The sequence below is a fragment of the Plutella xylostella genome, chromosome 20, assembly GCF_932276165.1.
Source record: "Plutella xylostella chromosome 20, ilPluXylo3.1, whole genome shotgun sequence".
In the NCBI taxonomy this organism is placed as follows: domain Eukaryota; kingdom Metazoa; phylum Arthropoda; class Insecta; order Lepidoptera; family Plutellidae; genus Plutella; species Plutella xylostella.
The window spans coordinates 3,531,213-3,556,473 of record NC_064000.1 but is presented as its reverse complement, the minus strand read 5'-3'; the positions used below and the strand labels follow the sequence as shown (position 1 = coordinate 3,556,473).

The 25,261-nt window shown below is 41.2% G+C and overlaps 1 protein-coding gene across 3 annotated transcripts; it reads right to left on the bottom strand.

Moving 5' to 3' along the window:
* Window positions 1-7,120: 7,120 nt before the first annotated feature.
* On the bottom strand, window positions 7,121-24,886 carry LOC105384590 (ornithine decarboxylase 1). 3 transcript variants are annotated; one of them, XM_048628126.1, is made up of 11 exons: window positions 24,765-24,886; window positions 18,557-18,720; window positions 17,218-17,766; window positions 16,685-16,802; window positions 14,209-14,340; window positions 13,623-13,746; window positions 12,768-12,944; window positions 10,618-10,749; window positions 10,039-10,158; window positions 8,970-9,181; window positions 7,121-8,209 (listed from the first exon to the last, which is right to left on the bottom strand). In XM_048628126.1, exons 3-11 carry the CDS (start codon window positions 17,402-17,404, stop codon window positions 8,056-8,058), a joined length of 1,356 nt encoding a protein of 451 aa, XP_048484083.1. In that variant the 5' UTR covers window positions 17,405-17,766; window positions 18,557-18,720; window positions 24,765-24,886; the 3' UTR covers window positions 7,121-8,055. The 3 variants fall into 3 exon arrangements, with proteins under 3 accessions (XP_048484083.1, XP_048484082.1, XP_048484084.1); XM_048628125.1 differs by lacking the exon at window positions 24,765-24,886 and adding an exon at window positions 21,886-22,240; XM_048628127.1 differs by lacking the exons at window positions 18,557-18,720; window positions 24,765-24,886 and adding an exon at window positions 18,027-18,048.
* Between the last annotated feature and the right edge of the window lie 375 nt (window positions 24,887-25,261).

Genomic DNA, 25,261 nt, shown 5'->3' with positions numbered 1-25,261 from the left:
AGTTCCGAATCTCCCAATTGTAATGTTTGTAGCCAGTCATCGCCACTAATGGTCATTACGCTGGGGTACGTGTCGCTAACCGCATCAGTGGTGGAATCGTCAACAGCAGGATTTCGTGACAGAGCGTCCACATGGGACATTATGGCACCGGCCCGATATTCTATCGTGCACTGATATTCCTGGAGGAGTAACCACCATCGTGCAATCCGTGGTATCAGGTCACGTTTGGAAAACGTTGAGCGCAGCGCGCTACAGTCCGTTACAACTTTGAAACTCTTGCCGAGGAGATACACTCTGAATTTCTTCAGAGAACTCACCACGGCGAGAGTCTCAAGTTCATACGCGTGGAAGTTCTTTTCTTCAGGCGATGTTTGTCGGCTGTAATAGGCGACGGGTCGAAATGTATCGTCACCATTACGTCGTTGCATCAGTATACCACCAACGCCAACTTTGCTGGCGTCGGTGTGCAACTCAGTCTCGGCTTCGGGATCATATATTGCCAATATTGGCCGACCAACTAGCTGGTCCTTCAGTGTCATGAACGATGTCTCTTGCTCATCCGTCCATGACCAATCAACATCTTTCTTTAAAAGTTTGTTTAGTGGAAAAGACAACGCAGCAAAATTTCTAATAAATTTTCTAAAATATCCGACCAATCCTAAAAATTGACGCACTGAATGTGGGTTAGTTGGGCGAGGGAAATTCACAACGGACTCAATCTTTTTGTCTCCAGGGCGAACACCAGCGACACTAATTTCATAGCCTAAATAATTTATTTGGCTTTGGAGAAAATCGCACTTGGCTAGATTTAGAGTGAGATTTGCCCGCTCTATTAATTTCAAGACATTCTCCAATCTTTCCAGGCACTCCTCAACGCTTTTCCCGTATATGAGGACATCGTCTATGTAAGCAGTCGCCTCGGTGAACCTGGAGGATCCGAGCACTTTGTTCATTAACCGCTGGAACACGGCCGGTGCGTTTGCCAATCCGAACGGCATACGGTTGAACTCATATTGACCGTCCGGAGTGACGAACGATGTAAGAGGCTTTGACTCTTCAGCAATAGGGACTTGGTAATATCCCGATGCCAGATCAAGAGTTATAAAGTAGGCTTGTCCTGAGAGTCGTGCAAGCTCATCCTCGATCACTGGCATAGGGTAACGTTCTTTAACGGTTACAGAATTCAAAAGCCGGTAGTCTACACAAAGTCTCTGTTTTCCGTCCTTTTTACGTACCAAAATTATAGGACTGGCGTACTCTGAGACTGACTCTCGGACAATCCCCGCGTCAAGCATGTCAGCCACCATTGTCCTAACTTGATCTCGCTCCTGGTGCGATAGCCTATATGGGCGGTAGACAACGGGGCGCTTGCTATTTAACTCTATATTCATTTCGGTTAGACTTGTACAGCCCAAATCTTTCAGGGACTCTGCAAAACAATGCTTGTATTTCGTCAACAACTCAAGAAGCCGTTGCTTTTGGTTACCATCAACCCCGTCACCTACATGTACCTTACTGGAGTCTATAGTAGACCCTTTATGCCCCGTCAAATCTGTAGGATCCGAGCAAATTCGTTTAACAACTTGAATTCTCGTTCCTCTACTCAATACATCGCCTTCGCCAATGACACAGGACTCAGTTAAGGGAGTGAGATGAACATACAACTGCCCTAGCTTAACCTGGTATACTCCACCAGTAAGGGCGAACTCATGATTGGGTTTTCCCACTACCCTGCCACTTAACAGTATGTGTCCGTCAATGGTGGTGCTGGCAGATGCTTTAACCATAGCGGGTCCGTATATCTTAGTTGTTGATATACTTGAAATGCTCACGTCAGGGTTATCTAAATCTTCACACCGTGCAAATGGTAAGTCATTGTTAACGCAATAGAATTTAAGATTGTCGGCGCTCTTTATGACAAGTATATGGGGTTGCTCGGTGAACGTTTGTCCAATTAGTAAGGGACAGTCCAGAAATTTATCTTCCACAACGTGACATATTATATCCGCATTTACGCCATCAACGCCCACAGTCACTTTTACACCGCCAAAAGAGCTGACAACGGTATTGCCAAAACCCTTTAATGGAGTTGGCGGTTGATCACAGACAAGCCCTAAAGACTTTGCGGTAGTATTCTGGATAAGTGAAACCTCACTTCCAAAATCTACGAAGGCTTTTGTCGGTACTTCATTAATCAGGCTCTCCTTAACAAATTTGGAATTAGATTCGGATGTCATTATACGCATGGTTTTAGGAGCATTACCTTTACCGTCACTCTCCTGCTTGTATGTACAAGTATCTACGTTATGGCCGATCCGGCGGCACTTGGTGCACATATTCAAGGGTTTTGGACACTTTAAATATGGGTGCCCTTTTTCTTTACAATTAAAGCAGAAGAGTTCTCGATTTGAATAAGGTGCGCTCCTATATTGTCTTTGATTTGTTTGGTTATTAGTGAACGATTCGACATTTTTGGATTTAAAATTAGAACGATCAAAATTTTGTGGCGCAGGAGTCTCCTTGTTTGTCATCAGAAAGTGAAGAAGTTGATCAGGTTGAGTACAACATAGAGCGTTAGCACTAGATCGCATAGTTTTATCATTTAACCCGTGGATAATACATTCCACAGCGCGCTTGCCTTCAATATCACACCGATTTAACAAAGCCAACTTTTCGTAGTAATAAATCTCTAGGGGTTCATTGAATTTACTTCTTCTCTTAAGCATGTCCTCCAGGGATTGGCCATAATTCTGCTCAAACGGGAAAGCGTTAAGTAATTTTTGTTGCCATTCGGCCCAGCTGAATAGTATAGAATTGAGGCTTTCATACCACAACTTAGCCAATCCTTGGAGCTTCTGCATTGAGAAATGTATGGTCGTTTTCTCATCCCAGCCATAGACAGTGGCACACTCATTTACTTTTTTAATCCAAATATCGATTCTTTGACCCTTTGACGAAGGGTCAAAATCAGGAAGGATATTTTGGTGATTGATATTATTTGAATGTGATGAAGTCGGCACGGTCAATGGCTGGGATTGCCTGAATGAATTAATTATGGACATAAGGTCCTTAGAGGTAAACGTTGGACTATCTGACCTGCCGCAGCCCTTCAGTCTTGGTGTGCGATGCTCGTCGCGCTGATCTTCTCGGGAGCGTTGGATCTCCGGTTCACGCTCGCGGAGGTTGCTTCTCTCGCGGACGCTGTTGACATGCCCTGCATCACGCTCACGATGACGCACTTCCTCACATCGGTGACGGCTGCGTGACTCTCTTTGCGTCACGCTTTCTCGGCGGTGACTGCGCTCTCGACGCAGCTCATCCTCGAGTGTGCGTACTCGTTCGCGCTGCAACTCCAGCTCTTGCAGTCGCCTCAGCTCAGGGGTACGCAGCCGGCTGCGACTTCGGTAGTCTTGGCTTGCCCGACGGGTGCGGCTGCGACTGCGCCTCTGGGACTCCCGGCTGGGACCCGCTTCTCTTCGGTCAGGCGTTGTTAGGCGCCTCCGCGAAGCATCGTCGCCTTCAGGCATCGTATTCGGCACTCGAAACAAAGAAAAACAAACGATATTGAGTAAAAAAAATAGGTTAATCACGCAAATTAGCAAAAGTGTGGGTATCTCGAAAACGGTGCGTTGTAGCTCAAAAATAATGAAATTTTTGCCCCCCTTTTGCAATCCCCCATATAGCAATCGTTACCATAGAATCTGTCATAAAAACTGTCAAATGTCAAATATTTAACAAAAGTGCGGGTATCTCGAAAACGGTGCGTCGTAGCTCAAAAATAATGAAATTTTTGTCCACCTTTTACTATCCCTTTCGTCATAAACCATATAATATGTCATAAAAACTGTCAAATGTCAAATAAACTGTCTATTAACTTCAAAGAATGGACCTTTCTCAGCTTTGCTCAACCACGTGTTTAATTTCGGTATATTGAATTGTCAAAACTAATAGAACTGTATTTTGCAAAAAGTGTAAAAACATAATAAAATAAACGTGTGTACTTACCACTTCTGAAGTATAAGGAAATCCCAGGACACTGCTACCGTGAAACCAGTAAAACGCACAAGTATAGGTAAACCGTTATTATTTCAAATACTTTGGCCAGAACTCAGACGTCTGTTCTCGTTGCGTGCTCCAAACAAAGTGAGCTGCCAGCCAATCGTTCAGCCTTTATATAGCAAACTCTTCGCCGTGCGATATTGCTGTTAGCTTTATTTTGTGAACAAATACAGATGCTTAAATGAAAAACAAAGTGTGAAATAGCCTAAAACCTAACACTACTTATATGTAGATAAAACTGTATGAAACTATACTAGTAAGTTTTATTTTTATATGAATGTTTGTTATTATAATTTTGAAATCATAGTATGTTTAACATAATTGCATTTATATTGAACTTACTTATGACCTCTCTGATCCACTCATTTAGTACAAAAACATTGTATAATAGGAAAATAATGGCTGTGTTGGATAAATCTTAAAGTTTTTTAAAAACTCGAGAATATCAACATTCAGCCTAGACTGCTAGGTATATTTCGCATATTTAGTATGTTATTTACCGCCTTTTATAATAGTAGTGATTCTGATGGCATTTGGTAAAAAATATTTTAACATTCATACTCATTTTCTTTGCAACTACTGGAAATAGGCCTCCACAACACTGCCCTCGGCCTTACTCATCCAGCCACTATCGGCCTCCTGTCTAAGGGTGCTTACATAGAGAATCGGGTTCCCTGTATCTACCTGTACCGGTAACCTGATTATGCGAAAGCGCTCACTCACGGAGCATTTCCCGGATTTTTAAATGTCATGAGCGCTTTCGCATAATCAGGTTACCGGTACAGGTAGATACAGGGAGCCCGATTCTCTATGTAAGCACCCTAAGGTAGTCGGCCCAGCGGGCCGGAGAGCGTCCCACGTTCGCTTGGCTGTTTGTGGTCTCCACTCAAGAACAGGCTTTGATATTGCTATAAGATTTCGATTTAGTGTCTTCAGAATCGCTACTATTGTGGAACAGGCTTTTACTGTAACTTGTGCCTCCAGAGTTAGTACCCAGTACAATAATGTAATTATAATGTTGTGTAAAATTATTGCATCCATCGTATTATTTGGAAGAAATCTAAAAAATGCCGTCAAAAAATGTTTTGCTATTTGCTGTAAAGTCTGTTGTAAGTTAGTAATTGTTAATATTTCCTATGTTATGTAATTGTTTTCCTTTGCTTTTCCTTTATGTTAACAATTATTTGTTCAGTTTTGACACCTTTTCCTGTTGTTAGGAAGTAAATGTTTGTACTGTAATTATTAAATAATAAAATAATCTTTGTACATAATAATGAGTATTTTACTCTAACTTTCGTGTCAAATTTTGCTGACGATAACATTTTTAAATGCCGAGATTCTCACCATACTGCAGGGCATGATAACTATTGATATAAGATAACTATGTATTTCGAAGGGAGCGTAAAGGATTAGACTAAAACAATTGTTAAATTCCAGAAATTTATTCAAAATTCAACTTTCTACGAACAATTTTTATTTTGCTAAATGCAACTAACGAATGAAGCTTTACTTTTGAAAACAATACTAGTCCAATACTAGGTAGTTACAAGACCAAAATGCGATACATCTTTAGGTAAGTATATGAGTCATATATTTAAATACACATAGGCAGTTTCTGTGACTACAATAAGGTAATTCAAAGTGTATGATAGCGTATAAATGATCTATATTTTTCTATTGGTGATGTTACTTATGCCTTAAAAGGACAAACTGTGATGAAAAAAAGCCAAAAACCACAAAATTCTGAGATTTTCAAAACGAAAGTTTAATTTACTAATAATATAGTAGGTACATCGCCTAAATAAGTACATTTTAGACAAAACTCGAACAAGATAAGTACAAACATAATCGTGAAACACGACCAAATTGCTATCAAAATAATAATAATAATACAAGATTGTTAAGACATTAATGATTATCTTTGTATAGAAAAAAAACTCTAAATTGACAAACAAAAACATATAATTTGTAAATATAAAAAGATTAAAATTTATGGATAGAATTCGGAATTCATTTTCACTCGATTTTAATACATTTATATCCCGAACACCTCGATATATTTCAAACAATGTTAGTACATTAGGAACCAGTGGAATCCAATATAATTACAATACAAACGTTAATTAACGCTACTAAAAGCGATATATGGTAACCAATTTTGAATTAATAGAAACTACATCACATGCAACATGTTATGTGGTACACAAGAGCAATGGAAATGGTTGATGCATGTACAATCAGCTGCATAAGTAGCTATACACTTTCGAACCTTGTCAATCTAACAAACCGCCTATCCATTCATTGAAGCATTGACGTTTCGTCAGTTTGACAAGATACAGAAGTGTATAACAACTTATGCAGCTGACCGTACATACCTTGATAATATATTTTTTGGTGATACATATTTCATATTTTTTACTCTATTATAAATAATAATCCGAAAACATGACTGGTTCTGTGATGGCACCACAGCGATTGTTTGAAAATGGCACTAAAAGCAAGTTTATTCATATAAGCCGAAGATATTGCTTTCAATACACAAAATTTTACAAGTAACCATCAATTTAAAATAATATTTATAAGCCTCAAAAAATCGACTCACCACAACTTCCACAAACAAAGTACAATATTTTTCCCGAAAAACTTCACGGTTAAACCGAAATTATAAATAAATCTCCACTGGCAAACCCAAATAAAATGATAATTCGATTGCATAAAGGGGGGGTAATGTGTTTTTCATACAATGTTCCAACTATGTTTTGGTGTCTTTGGTAATGTTGAACCTAACTCGACTATTACGAATTAGCGTCAGCGCACACCGAACTGCAAAATGCTCGCGCATGGTCGAGCAAAATGTAGAACGCATACTCGAACATTTACTAGAAAGCTCGAGCATGGTCGAGCATCAAGTTGGGACGTGTATTCAATTTTGAAATGTATGGAATTATCATAAGATTAATTTTTCAATGATTTCACAATATGCTCTGCTCTGCTCTGCTCTTGGTGTGCGCTGAGCCTTAGATGGATATAATACCCAATCAACCTTTCAGGGGGCTTTAGCATATTAGTTTAAGATGCATTAATGTTTCTTTGATACCCAGAAACATTCCAGCCATTTAAAATAATCCAGCACCCATATGATATAGCCATTTACTTTATATTAAATTGGATTCGAGTTACATTTATACAATTCACAGCCAGATATGTAATTGCTATAATAAATAAGGTATTCGTACTGGATTTAATTTATCTTTTCTAGATTTTCCAATTGATGTATGCTCGTCATTCGTCGTTCGTTCGTGAAAACCAGACACCGCAAACAATTTGTATGAAAAACTACATATTTAACCCGATTCTAAAGGCACATTTAACAAATATAGAGCTGGCAAAGACAAAAGCTTACGTAGAAACCTTGGCTTTGATAGCTTCATATTAGTAATAGGTAGAAATTTAAATCCACCACAGTCACACTATAGTGTCACTTGTTAGTAATTTACATAACTACTAAAAGCTCCACTTCTAGCTTGACAATTTTTTACGTAGTGGTTTCAATATCATCCAAGTTAACTAACGATATTAATTTATGGGTCAGTACGTTTGGCAACATTATTGCCTTTAGAATCGGTCACAGTCACAGATATAGATAGCACAGATTCCACAAGTGCTCCCAACTTGCGGCTAAACATAAGTGTATTGCCACAAGTCGATAGACGCAACTCTGGTTAGGCCAGTAAACGTAATGCTGCTACCCGTGGCTATTAGTATTTGCCTAAACTTTCATGTGTGGTCAGTAACTATACTTGGTATCCACCAACCCACACTAGGCCAGCATGGTGTACGCCTAAACCCTTCTTTCAATGTCCGGAGACCCGTAGATTGGACGTGATGGGTCGTAATAAAGTGAGGTAGCAGCATAAACATACACTCCTCAAAACAACTCGCGTAATCTGTGCAAACCTATACCTATGGTCTCCCCCCTTAACACACGGCTAGTGGTCACTTGAGCGCGCACTCGACGAACACGTCTTGGTGCGTCGGCGGCGGCGGCGACGGCGGCGGGGTGGCGGCGTCGGGGAGCTGCGGGCCGGTCAGCGGCGCCCCGTACATGAAGTGAGCCTCGGTTAGCGGCCAGAGGTCTTTGAGCAGCTTGCTGTGGAGGAGAGAGGTCAGGGTGAGTCGATGATTCTACAAGCTTGTATTTTATTCGGGAGCATTATAATTATGGTCTTATAGCAAGTAAAAAAATAATGTGTTTATAATAAAAGAGTGGGTATTTTTTTAACGGCTCTATCGATTTGGTTGATCATGCTGCATGACAAAGAACGGCGAGAAGCTTTTCTCTAGACAATGCTACTCGCAATAATCAAAGTTACGCTGGAGTCTTTTGCGACAACCCGACGCAACACAGCGCAATGGGGCCTCAGTGGCCGCACCCTTATCATGTCTAGACTGATAAGGATGAATGAAAGAACTAGCTGTTTTAGGGCGAAGCTCAATAGGTGCGTTGAGTCTTTTACAACAACGCAATGCAACGCAGTGCTTCGAACCAATGGGGCCTCGCCCTCAGCATGTCTAGACACCAGAGCCGGTCCAGGCGGCTACTTCACTCATGCATGTGTACCTACCAGTGAAAAACATTACAGTTGGGCTATAATAAGACACCATTCACGCGTGCTTATAATCGCCTGTAGCTAGTAACGCATTACAGCTGATTTATGCATTTAGTCACGATTTCGATCTTCTTAGCTTACCAGTGAAAAACACTACAGTTGGGCTGTAAAAAGACACCATTATGAAAGTATTACTTGATCCACTCACGCCTGCTTATAATAGACAGTAGCTATGAAAAACCCTCCAGTTGGGCTATATTAAGACACCATTATGTAAGCACTAGTAGCTAGTCCACTCACGCGTGTCTGTGGTCGAGGAGCGCGCGCACCCTCGGCAGCGGGAAGCCGTTGAAGGCGCTGGCCACGGGCAGCGTGTAGGCGCCCATGTCGCGGAACACGAGCCAGTCGCCGGCGCACAGCGGCGGCAGGCGCGCCGCCCCGCACACCAGGTCCAGCCCGTCGCACGACGGGCCCCAGATGGAGCAGGGGAGCGGTTTGGAGCCCGGGTATGTCTGCGGAGAGGGGAAAGAGTGGTGGTTAGTTGTGTTGCTAGTTTGTTTTTTTTTTTGGTGGGAAAAATATTTAGTGCCAACTAACCGACAGGGATTGATTTATAAATTAAACGTCATCTACATATAAAATTCATGACAGATGTGTCAAAAGTTAACCACTACTCCCTGGTTATGCTTTAACCGACAATGGAGAAATTGGCACTTAGTATAATGACTTATTAATTTAAATTACAATTTGATCTTATTACATCAAAATCGCCAATATTTAATTAGGTCAATAGGTTCATACAGATTATAACATTGAATTATGAAATCTTAATCGATTATAAATGTTAAATCTTATCTATAGAGCTTCCACTATGTTATTGTATTTTAGACGTTTCCTTATGTCTAGTAAGTAAAGTTGGTTTTCCTTTGCAGTCATCAAATATGTAGGTACAGTGCCACAAACTTATCTGTTCCGGTGAGAGCTCACGTAAATCTCTAATATTTCTTTATTCTTAAAGATTTTAAGTTGGTCCGTAGTAGTAATACATCCTTGCAGTTTTAATAAACCCATCTAATCTATATCAATATATAATTCATTTGTAAATAATGAGATATGGATCAACTTAGTTCGCTCTCACCGGAACAGATAAGTTTGTCACACTGTACGGGATTTCGACTGTCAAAAAAACAATAATATAATGGACAGAGTATAATTTATTTATATGTAGTAAAAGACAAGAAATCTTAATAACGTAGTAAACGAATGAACGAATTGAATGAATGGATGAATGAATACCTTGAGCGGCTCGGCGTCGACGATCCCTAGTGAATGAGTGAATTAATTAATAAACAATTGAATGAATGAATACCTTGAGCGGCTCGGCGTGCACGACCTGGTGGTCGTACAGCACGCAGTTGAACGAGCCGTACACGCCGTCGTTCACGAAGTACATCGTGTGCGACTCGCCCGACGACTCCTTCGGGATTATCTGAGAATAAAAAATATAGATAGATTTTATTTAATGCTAATTGTAGTACGTGCATGTCATAATTTTGGTACATGGCCGCCCTTTAATTTAATAATATACCATGTTTTGTCTGCTATAAACAATGTACTTTTGAAATTAAATGACAACAGTCGGAAACTGTGTGGGCATAGAACCGTGCAGTTATTTAGACCGGAGGTGACCGGAGCAAAACAATCACAATTAATTTTTTCACTTGAACATTTAGGCTAATTTCTGCGACGCCATAATGTGGGTAGGCTATGTAGCAGTCATCATGATCATCACGACAGGACCCATCAGTCCCCACTGCTGAGGCACGAGTGTCCTTCCAATGAAGGAAGGGTTTAGGATTAGGTAGCAGTAGGCATTGAACATTTTCTACTGATTGAAGTATCTGTTACGTAGTTACTACTACGCTAACTTGTAGTACAGGCACGTTACCTCTCTCTTAGCATGAACCATGACGGCTAGCGTGTAGGCGGCGGCGGCGAAGTACCGTCCCGGCTCCGCGATCACCTGCACCGACGGGTCCGGGAAGTGCTTCTGGAGAGCCGCGTTGATTATTGCGGCCACCTGAAGAGGAAAATGTAAGGGTGTGGAATATGGTTTGGGGTTTCTCTTTTCTTTTATTTAAGTTATTCATTCAGTATAACAAAAACAAGTAACAAAAAACAAAAACGCCAAACTGTACAACAGTTTACAACTTATTTCACCTAAGACAAAGAGCCGCTTATCAGAACGGACAGTAGTTTGTTAAAATTTACGTTCATCAGAAAATTTTATATTTATACGATGTATAAAAACATTTGACTTTGACTTATAACTGTTTGGTAAGGTAAGTGGAAGTGCTTCTGAAGCGCCGATCGAGGCCATTATTGCAGTAACCTGATGAGGATATTGCTGATTATTGATGTGGTTAGGGGTTTTGTAAGGTGGGAGTGCTTCTGAAGCGCGGAGGCCATTATTGGGGTCATATTGATGCTAAGAGTGTTGAATATCTATGCACCTCAGTAAGATCCGATCCAGAGTGTCCCGGGAACCCCCCGCCTATGTCCAGCAGGCGCATCCCTCTATGCCCCACGCAGCCGCCGAGGTCGAACAGCGCGCTCGCGAACTGGATCTGTCTCTCTCTCTCATATAGTATACAGTGAGACAGCTTGACGGTGGCGTATAGGTATATCATCGGGCATTTTTATAGAGCGTAGGGCGTATATATAGCGCGTCGGGCATATATATATTGCGTCGGGCTTGTATATAGAGCAACGGGCTTCTATATAAAGAGCGTCGGACGTATATATAGCTCGTCGGGTGCTAGTTTACCTCAATTTTTTGGCGTGGACTCAATTGGCTGTTAGAAATATCCTTCTATTTAGTCATAAACTGTTACGTACCTCAGTAAGATCCGAGCCAGAGTGTCCCGGGAACCCCCCGCCTATGTCCAGCAGGCGCATCCCTCTATGCCCCACGCAGCCGCCCAGGTCGAACAGCGCGGGGAACTGGATGTGTCTCTCTCTCTCTCTTATCTCGTGTCCGGTGAGACAGCGCGACTATATATAGTGCCACGGGTGTATATTTAGCGCGTCGGGCATACATATATTGCGTCGGGCTTGTATATAGAGCAACGGGCTTGTATATAAAGAGTGTCGGACGTATATATAGCTCGTTGGGTGCTAGTTTACCTCTATTTTTTATTATTGACTCGTTTGGCTGCAATAAACGGCTTTTTATCAACATACCTCGGTAAGATCCGAGCCAGAGTGTCCCGGGAACCCGCCGCCTATGTCCAGCAGGCGCATGCCTCTGTGCCCCACGCAGCCCCCCAGGTCGAACAGCGCGCGCGCGAACTGGATCTTTCTATCTCTCTCTCTCTCTTCTAGTATCCAGTGAGACAGCGTAACGGCGCCGCGACGGGCGTATATATAGTGCCACAGGCGTTTATATTGCGCTTCGGGCTTGTATACAGTGCGTTGGGCTTGTATATAGAGCAACGGGCTTGTATATAAAGAGCGTCGGACGTATATATAGCTCGTCGGGTGCTAGTTTACCTCTATTTTTTGGCGTGGACTCGTTTGTTATGGCTTTTTAAATTAACTATTACATACCTCAGTAAGATCCGACCCAGAGTGTCCCGGGAACCCCCCGCCTATGTCCAGCAGGCGCATGCCTCTATGCCCCACACACTCGCCCAGGTCGAAAAGCGCGCGCGCGAACTGGATCTGTCTCTCTCTCTCATCTAGTGTCTAGTGAGACAGTGCGACGGCGGCGTATAGGTATATCATCCGGCATTTTTATAGAGCGTAGGGCGTATATATAGTGCGATAGTGCGTCGAGCTTGTATATAGCGCTTCGGGCGTATATTTATAGAGCGTCCGTGGTATATATAGAGAGTCTGGCTAGTATATAGTACGTCGAGCTTGTATATAGCGCTTCTGGCGTATATTTATAGAGCGTCCGTGGTATATATAAAGCGTCTGGCTAGTCTGGCGTCGATGGTATACATAGCGCATCGGGCTTCTATACAGCCCGTCGGGCTTGTATACAGCGCATCGGACGTATATATAGCGCGTTAAGCAGACTTTTTATCAACATACCTCAGTAAGATCGGACCCAGAGTGTCCCGGGAACCCGCCGCCTATGTCCAGCAGGCGCATGCCTCTATGCCCCACGCAGCCGCCCAGGTCGAACAGCGCGCGCGCGAACTGGATCGCCTGCGCGTACACGGCGAAGTCTCGAGCTCCGGAGCCCACGTGGAAGGATACTCCTACTACCTGTGGAGGGAAAGGGGTTAATTTTATATACTTATAAACTTGTGTTAGCATAAGATTTTCATGATGTGTATACATACCTAGGTAGTTAATATAGTTCTTAGTTATATATATGAATACCTCTTCTCATGTTACGATTAATTGCTGTTTTGTGTACCATATTGTTCAATAAAATAAAATAAAATTTAAACAGGGATTAGAAGAGATTTCGATGTCACTTTTAGCGATAAGTTCGACTATAAATAATAGGTTTGTATGTTTTTATAAAGTTACATCAATGTATTTTAATATTTGAATTAGAATAATATGAACACTTTCAAACTGCATGGTATTTATGGATTGTGCTTGTGCAATTTATGTAGGTATTTAATTTACGAATGCAGTGTTGCTGTGATTAATATTTAAGAAGAAACCAGTCGGAAACGAATGTCATGGGCTATTGGAGTAAGTCGCAATGCTGGTCTACCTGTCTAATCCTTTCACCTTAGACCTTAGGCCTTACGTAGCTGGATCGCCTTTCATTTTCTTCTGTTTCGAGCTCGTTGACACAAGAAAAGATAGGCGATCCATTTACGTTACGCTTATATGTATGTGTCCCTAAGAATTGTTTATTGCTAATTTGCGGTGGTGGTACGGTAGCAGCTCTAGCCTCAGTGCAAGTATAGTGACTAGTATACTCACATCTAGCTGCAGCACGGCGGCCAGCTTGAGCAGGCGCGGCGCCTCGCTGGCGGGGTCGCAGCCGAACTTGATGCCGAGCGGGCACTGCGCCTCCGCCGCGTCGCACCGGATGCGGATCACCAGTCTAGAGACAAGAGGGGGTTATTATTAGAGAGAGCAATCATGACATCATCATCACGTCCCCACTGCTATACCTTGTTTCACGGGGAACGACATCGGACAGAACCCTTAATACATTCGAATAAGGGTAGTTTTTGTTTGTATCAGATGTCTTTCCCTGTGGAATGGAATATAGGGTATGGGTCTCCGTTCCAATGAAGGAAGGGTTTTATGCCTAGTCCAAGAGATGTAATAGATAGCAGGATACCGGACTATCGGCCCACCAAGTGGCCGGATGGCCAGATATCCAGCAGCCAGATATATCTGACACCGATATATCCTTCAGTCTACTTTTTGTTTCGGAATTCCACATATTTTTTAAAGGCTTTACGAAGCTCGCTACTTTCTATCCCGGAATTCCACAGCAAAAGGCTTTACGATTCTCGCGGTCTAAAGCTACTATGTACACACAACCAGCAACACATACTTGGCATTCGGCATGAGCTGCTTGATCTTGAGCAGCTCGGTCTCGGAGTCGAAGGTCATGGTGGTGACGCCCGCCGCCGCCGCGTGCCGGATGTGCGACGCCATCTTGGCCGGGTTCGCGAAGATTATGCGTCTGGAAGTAGGGTAGAAATAGTTGATATTAAAGATTATATGAAGACAGGGATACTCAATCATTGTTCGCGATTTATTTTGAAAAATAATTCGTGAGTCGACGTGTTATTCCCGCGCAACGCCGCCTCAAAGTGATGTATCTTGACATCCTAGATTAACATAGGCTTTTTTTAACCATGGAAAAGCTAGCAAGCTTCCTACAGTATGCATGGAAACGGACCAGCTAGCCTAGCCTAGGGCGCAAGACGCGCGCATAAAGAAGTTTATGAAATGTTTCACACTAGCTAGCCCCATGCTAGGTGTTCTGGCTTCTGTCAGAATACTCAGAATATGTTAACACACTAACGTAACCGGTCTATAACATTGTCTGTAGCTAGTTAACCCACTTGTTACGAGAAAAAAAAAGTTGTTTGTTTATTACAATTTTTATATATCGAGTTTATATACGAATATGAAACATAAGAAAAATATGAAAAAAAATGTAACTGTCCTGGAAAAGCGTAAAATGAGTGGTCCTTTAAAGGACCGCTAGTAATATCCACTACTATTAGGTATACTTATGCGGGTTTTATAAGAATTGCCATTTTACGTTGTTTGAGTAGAAATAAAACAAATATTATTGCAAATTTCACATGATTTATTAATTATCAATTTTATATATAAAAAAAACAGTAACATTATCCATCAATCATCACTAGTGTGGTATTTTTCGAAGCATGGGCATGCTACAATCGGTTGCGTTTTCCCAGTACATATATCTTCTAGGCATATTTACATAGCCACTCAACAGGAGAACTCCCAAAAAACATTTCAGTTCATTGATTGTTACGTTGCCAACGTTGTTTTTCGTAGCACAGTATAAATTGGTATACTTCAAAATTATGTTAGGGTATCCTCATCAAATAGGCAATCAAAATAATACAGTGGCGTATTTATATTTTGTGGTCCTTGCTTTTCAATCCAGGGTCTTTGAATAGGCCGTATATCACAACTGTGACATATACAACATATGTGGACATATAGCTTTTAGTCTTTGATACGACTGGTTTTTCAGGGATTGGTGAAGTTGGAATATTGGGCTGATTTTCCTGATCAGATGCTGCTATCTTCCTCCTCTTTGTTAGTTGAGTTGGTGGCTGGTGAGATGTACTGGGCATATTCAAAACATCCTGTTCTGCGCCAATCCGACGTAGTTTTGCTAGGTCTGCTAAGGACAAGGAATCCTCGTCATCATCAGATTCTGAAATGTCAGGCTCATTATAATGAACAATAGGGAATATGCATTAATTTTTTTTATTTTCTTATTCGATAGTTTTACATCGCTTTATTATAGTTAAAAAAAATTCAACGCCAAAAAAAGTAATTTAAGGTACTTTAAAGAAAGTTAAAAATTTATAACCGACACGTCCATTATAAACGGCCAAAACTTTGTGTGAAGAGTTGTGACGTCATAATTTAGTTTCACGGCTAGTAGAATAATGACGCTCACCAGTCGCGCCGACGCTCAGTTCTATGGGCATAGATTATTTTGAGATTGACATTATCGTCACATCCGCTCTAAGAAAATCCGTCACGTTTCAAAGATTTAAAGTTACCGAAGTTTTTTTGTACTTTTCAACAATTATTTACTCGCTCAAAAATGAATTATAATCAAAAATATTGATGGAGGCGTAATTCGGAAATAACAAAGTTTAATAAAAATTATATTAGACCTTTATTTGAATAAGACGCATATTCCCTATTGCTTGCACCCTTAGTTGTGACCCTGGCAGGTTCTTCTTCCTTTCTTCTTCCGAATCCTTCCGGAATTTTCTGGTGGTAGAATTGATATGAAGTCTGGTAATGGCTCATCCTCGGTACATTCTAGCTCCTCCAATATTTCATTTAACCTCAAATGTCTTTCGCGGCGCCTAAAAACAAAAAAAACATAATGCTATTATAGTACTACGACATGGTACTGGATATTACTAACGGTCCTCTAAAGACCCACAAAAGTTAATTATATAATTTGAATTCATAATATTGCTCATTCAATATAAATCTACGTTAGATAAATAGTACACAGTATGATCTTTATTATATAGATAGGAAGGAATACATTATTGTAAATAAACTAATATTACATACCTCTGTTTATCCATGCTAAAATATTCTCGAGTTTTCAGTATTCACTAAATATCACAACACCTCGTTAGGTCTCAACGAATTTAAAAAATAGCACACACTATCAACTGGTTACAAATAGAAACCAAAGAAAGAAAAACTACCCACATTTAAGAAATATTTTTTTTATCTGTTTGGGTCATTAAAGGACCGCTAGTAACAAGTGGGTTAAAGTGACTCACTCGGGGCGCACTCCAATGTTGGACACGAGCTCGATCTCGGCCTTCGATGCGCAGTCGAAGCCCGCGCCCAGCGCCGCCAGAGCTGTTACAAGCAGCTTGTCGTCGTTGCACTTCACCGCTGGAATAAACAACCATTTGTGAGCCATGAGCTTGGGAGAAGGTAGCAAGATGATGCCTGGGGTCGACTTTTTGGTATAAGAGGTATCTTTTCAGAGTGACTTATCGATTGTATCTAATAGAAGTCCAGCGCACCCTGGAAGGTCAGCGAATGACAACTAATCTGACTGGCTAATCGTTTCGGTACTGTGACAAATGCTGGTCCAGCTCTAGTGTTGGTCACCGACACGCTGATGATGATGATGATGATGGTCACCGACACGCTAAGAGATAGGCCAAGACGTTTCCATACTTGGTATCGTTCTATTAACTCCAATACCTAACGTTATTTGTGTTTAAAAAAGCGTCACTGAGTGTTATAACTGTTATAATACCATAACTTATGTCTAATAAATAGAAACCATCTCAACACTCACCATAAAACGGCTCAACTCGCGGCAGCAACTCCTTCCACTTGTTGTACCTCGCGATGACCTCCCCCAGGTCCATCACATAGAAGGGGTCCTCCTGAGTGCCGGTGTCCACGATCTCCTGGATCGCCCCCCACACGTCCCAGGACCCCTCCATCACTCGCACTCGGTCTTGTTCCTCTACTACCTTCATCCTGCTTGGTTTTGGTTTACTTAGCAGGTTCAGAGAAAAGTCTTTTGACAGTTGCTCTGTGTTGAATCTTTCGATTCAGTTTTCAATCTCTCGATTTAGCTTGCAATCTTTCGATTTATTTTGCAATCGATCGACTGAGTTCCCTGGTGAATCTGTCGATTTGGTTCGTTATCGATTCAGTTTTCCGTGAAGCGGGCTTCTTCGGGTCAGTGAGGGAGCGTGGTCGTCGGTGGCCCGTGTAGTCAGTTCCCGGCGGTGGAATGGGGAGCTAGGCGGCGGCGGCGCGCGCGGCCCGCTCGTCCGACGGCTGCTGTCAGGTGCCCGGTGTTAGGGGGCCACACGCGTTAGTCCACAGGTGTCAGCTGGAAATGAGAAAACTGGTTGAAAGGCGTGTTGATAGGAGATAAACGGTTTTGAGTCTTCGGAAGATTACGTTCAGAGGCTTCAATTAAATATTGAAGATTATTTCTTAGTCAGTATGGTTTTATCAAGCTCAGCCGTATATTTGCCAAAGTTAACCTCTATTAGGAGAGGATTATGTGAGTCACAGGGCTCTTTCAACGGCCTCTATCACTACAGGCTTCTTTCACAGGCCTCTATCACTAAGGCTTCTTTCACTCACGTGTGCGTAGTGTGATGGCAGCGGCCAAGCCAAGGCAGATCAGCTAAGCAATATAATTATTTCAGCCTCTACTTATTATCTATTACCACAGGCTTCTTTCACAGGCCTCTATCACCAAAGGATTCTTTCACAAGCCTCTTTTACTACAGGACTCTTTCACAGGCCTCTGTCACCACAGGATTCTTTCACAGGCCTCTATCACTACATGATTCTTTCTCAAGCTTCTTTGACTCACGTGTGCGTATTGTGATGTCAGCGGCCAAGCCAGGGCAGATCTACCTACTAAGCAATAGAATGCTTGTAGTGAACAAGCTTCTTTCAGAGGCCTCTTTCACCACAGGCCTCTTTCACAGGCCTCTTTCCCAAGCTTCTTTGACTCACGTGTCCGTAGTGTGATGTCAGCGGCCAAGCCAGGGCAGATCTACCTACTAAGCAATAGAATGCTTGTAGTGAACAAGCTTCTTTCAGAGGCCTCTTTCACCACAGGACTCTTTCCCAGGCCTCTATCACTACAGGATTCTTTCACTCACGTGTGCGTAGTGTGATGTCAGCGGCCAGCCCAGGGCGGGTCGACGTTGAGCGCTCGCCGCCAGCAGCGGGGCGCGGCGCGGGGGCGGGGCGCCGCGGGGGGCGCGCGCCGAGGGGAGCGTCGCCCGGCGCAGGGACCTGTCGCGCCGGACTCACCCGGTGCACCCTGGGGAGGGAAAGAGGTTGGTTAGGTATGGAAGGTTTGAAAAAGATTGGATAACTGTTATTGCTTCATAGTTAGATGAGGATGTGCTCGTCTCGTTAGAGCAGTAGTAATTTTCCTTGGATGTGCTACTATGACAGGTGTTTTTTTATAAATATATGTTATTATTCGACACCATACAACAGCTAAAACTGGGTAAGTACCTAACTTAGGTTTCCCAAATGGAGCGCCACTGTGTTCGTTACCTTCCAATTATTAAAGTGTATCTAATTGGATGTTTATTTAATAAGTGGCAACTTTATCGTCCAAAAATTATAATAATACGACATGATAAATTTTATCAACTGCTTATTTACAAAATAAAGATTGTGGTTCCAATACGTGACATCAATATTATACTTATTTAATTAGCATACAGTATATACAAATTCAGGATAGATTATAAATACACTATACACCTATAGTATCTATTATATGAAACTCAAATTCTTTATAATCAACTACGTCTAAATATCTGTAATAATCTGGATAAACATTTTATAATCTTAATTCAGTAAGATAATCGCTGTATAAATGTAACTATAGTAAGTTCCTATGTGCCTAGCCTTGAACCAGACGGTAAGATAATATTGTTATCTCTTACATGTACAGAGTTATCTCAAATAAAGTCCACTTGGATACAAGATAGATATAACAATATGATAAAGGTAGATATAGCGAAACATCTAGACAAACTGTGTCATAAAACTATCAACGGGACGTTTGTGTATTCGCAGATTAGCTAAGATTTATAATAAACTAGCTGTTCCTGCGCGCTTCGCTTCGCCTTAAAAAGATCTCCCGCGGGAATTCCGGGATAAAAAGTAGCCTATGTTCTTTCCCAGGGTCTAGACCGTATGTATACCAAATTTCATTCAAATCCGCTCTGTACTTTTGGTGTGAAAGAGTAACAGACAGACAGACAGACAGACAGACAAACAGACACAGTTACTTTCGCATGTATAATATTAGTTAGGATTAGGATAGAGAGAGAGAACTGAAGTCACCGACATAGCTCACCGAGTTAGTAAGCTTAAGTGGCAGTGGGCTGGTCACATCTGTCGAAGAACCGATGACCGATGTGGTAAACGTGTTCTGGAGTGGAGGCCGCGACTAGGCAAACGTAGGGAGGGACGCCCTCCGGCTAGATGGGGTGACGACTTGCGAAAGGTGGGGCTAGATATTATTGGATGCGGAAAGCTAAAGATCGCATCCAGTGGCGTGCTTTGGGAGTGGCCTACGTCCAGCAGTGGACTGCTATAGGCTGATGATGATGATTATGATAAATATGCTTGAGTCTTAATTAATTTAAAGATTCGGGAACAGCTAGTTAGAATATAAATCAGTGCCGATCCCTTTGAACGGATACATACATCACATATTTATAGTTCCTATATGTAAATGATCGGTCTCCTACATTCTTTCCAATCAAATCAATCAATTTGAGCATGGTGACGTCACGAGACGCCATGTTGTTATGTTGCGCCGGCGATCTGCGTGGAGGTCAATGTTACGCGCTCACTCAGGTAGGTAATCATGTGTGTAATGTTTGTGTTACAGATTTTCATAAAGTATTTATATGTGTTCTCCTAACTCCCTTTAAAATTGAGTTTAAAATATAATTGCTAACCTAAACAAATGTTTGTGTAGAAAACTACTCTAGCATGTTTTTGTTACATAGTTTTGGACTGTTATTTACATTAAGATCCACAAGCATGAATTTATAAGAATTTGTTAATAACAATCTGTTTTTGTAACTTATAAATAAATAAGTAGTAACTATGCGTAACGCTTTTTCTTTTGATTTTGTGTAACTATTGATTTTATTGTTATGTTATGTTGTGTGAGACTTGTAAGCAGGTATACTGAACGTAAAGGTATGTTTGTTATTATGTCTCAATATGAATGCTAATATAAGTTAGAATAAGTTTTTCTCTGTATATAAGCGGTTGAGTTTAGTACCCCTGTATGTAGTAGGGTATCCCTGTATGAGGCATATGTGATGCATCTAAAATAAGTACCTTTGTAGAAGTAAATAAATGCATTCATTCAAGTGACCAGAAGCTTTTTAATGAAACTGTGTTAAATTTCAAAGACTACACAAGTGCACATTAATAACTAAATTGTACTGAATGGCATGATGACATTTATGAGAGAACATGAATTTCTAACTTGAAAGATGCTTGAAAGTAATGGAAAGTTAGTTAACATGACTAATTATGACATCAGTATTTTGCACATTTTCCGTGATATGGTTATTTATAAAAATCTAACAACGTACCTATGACGCACTTAAATTTTCCACATATAGAAGTGAAAATTTACTTAACAATTGGAAATTTATGGACATAGTGACATTAATTGTTATCTATTGAAATAATTAGTCTATTTAATTTCTACTTCTTTCTATTGTTTTTCAAATTGTTTGACCTTCAAGGTTTTCACTTTCCTTGATCGTGACTTCTATCCATTGTCATGCATGATTATAATGGTAAGATAAATAGGTAAGAGATGCAATATATGATGTTCTAAATGGCAGTCTAGACTCTAGCTGTAAAGTAAGCTGGCAGATGTGAAGTGCTGAAGTAAGGTCCTAGGAGATGAGTGTGCAGTCTCCCATCCTACCGTTGGATGAATAAATAAATTATGGATTTGCATCTAGCGTACCCACTAAATAGTAGGTTGTAAAGGAGCTGTGAGCCGGTAACAGCTGCTAAAGCTACCGGCCCAGTATGCTGGGGTAACACGTCCTGGAGTTTAGACCAAATATAACTGTAGCAAGGAGCCGGCATTTGCTTAGGACGGGCAATGTCCAGCAGCGAACGGTTATGGACAGATGATGTTGAGTATTATGTGAAGTTAAAGCAGCCCTTCTGTCTAAGATTGAGATGCAGTATTCCACTAGTATACATGAGAGATTAAAACCAAGTTAGTTATTCCGGAGCCAAACCGTTGGATCCAATATAGAATAGGAAGACTTTATTCGACACAAAAACAACAACATGAACAGTAAAACAGGTTACAAAAATACGTAATTACTAGAAATAACAATGTTTTATTTCAGAAGAACTAAGTCATATACATATATAGTATAATAGGTAAGTAAGAAGTAAGGGATTTTTAACTCACCTTTAAGAGCGGAATTCTCAAAGCTTTTGGGCACTCCTAAGCAACAACCTCTTGGTTGTTGCTAAACGATCTCCTCTTAAACTGAACACGAAACTTAGCCACTGTGAAAGGCCGATCCAAAAATTATAATCAAGAGATGTTTTCTCAAAACAGAGAAAAAGATTCAAGCAAATGAGCTAGAAGACGAAGTTTAGAAATTCTGAACGCAGCGGAGCGAACTGTCACTGGAGCAGTAGGCGGCAAACTGATAAAAATGGCGCCTGATTCGAGACTTTATACAGCTCGTTATCAAGTAGGCCGAAGCTCAGATTCGCGGGATGCCATATACTCTCCTAATCTCCGTAGTTATCTTGAGAACATAATAATTTAGTAATGAGCAGGAAGGGGGCCGTGGGGAAGCCTGCGCCACCCTGTGCGGACTGCCGCGAACCGCTTTTTTATGACGCAAGAACACGAGAATTGTCCGCCATTTTGGATTAGCGATAAAGATGCTGTCAATAGCACGCGTACAGAGAAGTGGTTTCTTGCACGCGTGCCCTAAAGTAAATAGTACAAACTGTTGCTTGCTCAGGAAGATAAGTTGAGGAAACTAGACTTTGATTGGAGATTAAATTGTTCAAACAAATTTTGTACGAAGGCACGTTCCCTGTTGTTTACTGGCACGGGACTTGTCGGTAACCCTTGGTCTAGATTTCCTTCTGCGAGATAACCCAGGGTCCGTGCCGTCCGTCAGTGTCGCGAGGTATCAGTGTTTACTCGGCTTCTCGGCTGGGGGTAAGGTCAGCGCGACATGCCCTGTGGACTGCTGATTCTTGCGCTGATTAAATAGGCAATTGCTGCGTTTTCCTGTTATTTTTTAATTGGGGAGCGTCATTTATTCCAATTCCATCATCAGCCTATAGCAGACAAAGGTGTGTCTCCTCGATAGGATATGACTCTATCAACGGCCGGCAACGACAAAATTGTCTAGTTGCGGTGTCCACTCACGAATAAATAATGTTATCAATACACCTCTATCGGTGTAAAACTTATATTATAATAAAGTATCTATATTGTATACTCTTGTGCATAAGGGTGCTTTTCCACCAGAGATGTGCTATGCAGCTATGCTGCGAAGATGTGATATCTACGCTACGAAAATATGTGACCGTTTCCACCAATACTACGCTAGGTAGCTGTGCGAGGAAGATGCGCTACGAAGATGCGCCGCCGCAAAGTAGCTGATACAAAATAACTTTTTGCTTCCACGATGGCATGTCTACTTTCAGTGAAAAACGCGGGCAAACTGTAGGTCTGCTCTGCACATACATAGCTACACCACTCGCGATGGTCCATAGCACATATCCATAGCACGCATCCATAGCACACATCCATAGCACGCATCATTCCATACAAAAAACATATCTTAGTTGAATCCGTTTCCACCAGTGCTAAGCTATGTGCACCAATAATATGATTGGTGGATATCAAACGCATCCATAGCTTCGTAGCATAGCACATCTCTGGTGGAAAAGCACCCTAAAGCATTCATGATAGAATTTTAATAGCCTATTTTAAATTCTAAGCAAGCTTTTGGGATAATGCTGGTGCCTGAGTGTGAATTCTGATCCATTATTTATCACAAACATAACAGTAATCATTATTATGTGAATCTGATACGAAACCGAAACTTGAAGCACCCAAGATAAGTACACTACATGGCGACAAGCTTGTATATAGGTACGAATTATATAATGTTTGTATCAGTTTACTAAATGGCAATGAACTTCTACTATGACCCGACATTTCAGGTCATGCAAAATGTAAAACAAATTGGGTTGATAATATTGATAGTACCTGCTAACATTTTACGCGCTAATTAAACGCCTGTAAAGTTCTGTTTTTGTTTTGAATGTGTAAATAAGTACCTACTAATAAATCTCAAGAGATAGAAGGTTGAATCGAAGAAGAAAATCTAAGGGTGCTTTTCCACCAGAGATGTGCTATGCTACGATGCTATGGATGCGTTTGATATCCACCAATCATAATTATTGGTGCACATAGCTTAGCACTGGTGGAAACGGATTCAACTAAGATATGTTTTTTGTATGGAATGATGCGTGCTATGGATGTGTGCTATGGATGCGTGCTATGGATATGTGCTATGCTATGGACCATCGCGAGTGGTGTAGCTATGGCGCCGCCGCCCCCGTCGTTTCCCTACTATCGATACATAGCATAGCTCGAGATGCGCATCTTTCTCGCACAGCTACTTTGCGGCGGCGCATCTTCGTAGCGCATCTTCCTCGCACAGCTACCTAGCGTAGTATTGGTGGAAACGGTCACATATTTTCGTAGCGTAGATATCACATCTTCGCAGCATAGCTGCATAGCACATCTCTGGTGGAAAAGCACCCTAAGAATCAACTTCTAACAAAGCTATTTATATCTTCATAGCATGTTTCCATACACACCTACTACCCTACCCAGAATACATTTGGTAAGCAAAAGAAAAATAAATAAGTCCAAGAGAAGGTTCGAGCTTTTTAACCCCCGACGGAAAAAGAAGAGTGTTCCAAGTTTATCGTGTCTGTGACTCTATGTAAGTACCTATGTGTGTATCTGTCTGTGGTAGCGTAACTCCCAAACGGCTGAACTGATTTTCGTTTTGATTATAAGAATGATTTTCACTGCTCGATCGGTAAATCAAGCCCTACACTCTCTCAATGCCCTCTGTGCAGGAGATTTTTCATCTTCCCCTTGTTGGTATTCTATGAGCTGGCAAGATGTGTAGAACTTGGCAATCTTTAGACGTGCACTTCATCGATAAATAATTATGTAAGCGCAAATAATAAAAAAATACAGGTGATAATAATTACATAAGAACCAAAAGAACTCACTCAATTCACAGCTGGCTGGTAACTATAATGTTTAATTTTAGATATTTTTTTCGACACACATGTAGGATGTAGGACCTACTTCAGATACTCGCGATAATAACTGCCTCAAAGTCTGCATTATCAAAATCGGAGATCGATATCTCCACGACAATATTTTTATCAATTCTTGAATTTATATTTATTTACGAGGTAATTTCTACATTTCAGTAACATGAGTTATTTTTAAATCTTGTGTTTAGCTCTAATGTTTTGACCAACGGAGTCGGTAATTTCATACTTAGGTATTACTTTAAAGCACATTAATGCATCTAAGGTCTAAACATACTAAATATACTAATAAACAAAAAAAATAGTCTAAAAAAAAGTAGCTAGTAGACCTACTAATGTTTATTTTAGAGAAATTGTTTTTTCGCTACATCAGCAGATTTACTAGATTCTTATTTCTGCACCCAATTAGTCTTTGAAACTTGTAGCTACCCATACTAAATCAGATAAAG

Coding starts and splice junctions, on each gene's coding strand:
- LOC105384590 (XM_048628126.1), bottom strand. CDS start 17,404: ATGAAGGTAGTAGAGGAACAAGACCGAGTGCGAGTGATGGAGGGGTCC. Junction 13,747..14,208: donor CAGCTCATGCCGAATGCCAA/GTATGTGTTGCT, acceptor TCTTGTCTCTAG/ACTGGTGATCCGCATCCGGT. Junction 12,945..13,622: donor CCGCCGTGCTGCAGCTAGAT/GTGAGTATACTA, acceptor TTCCCTCCACAG/GTAGTAGGAGTATCCTTCCA.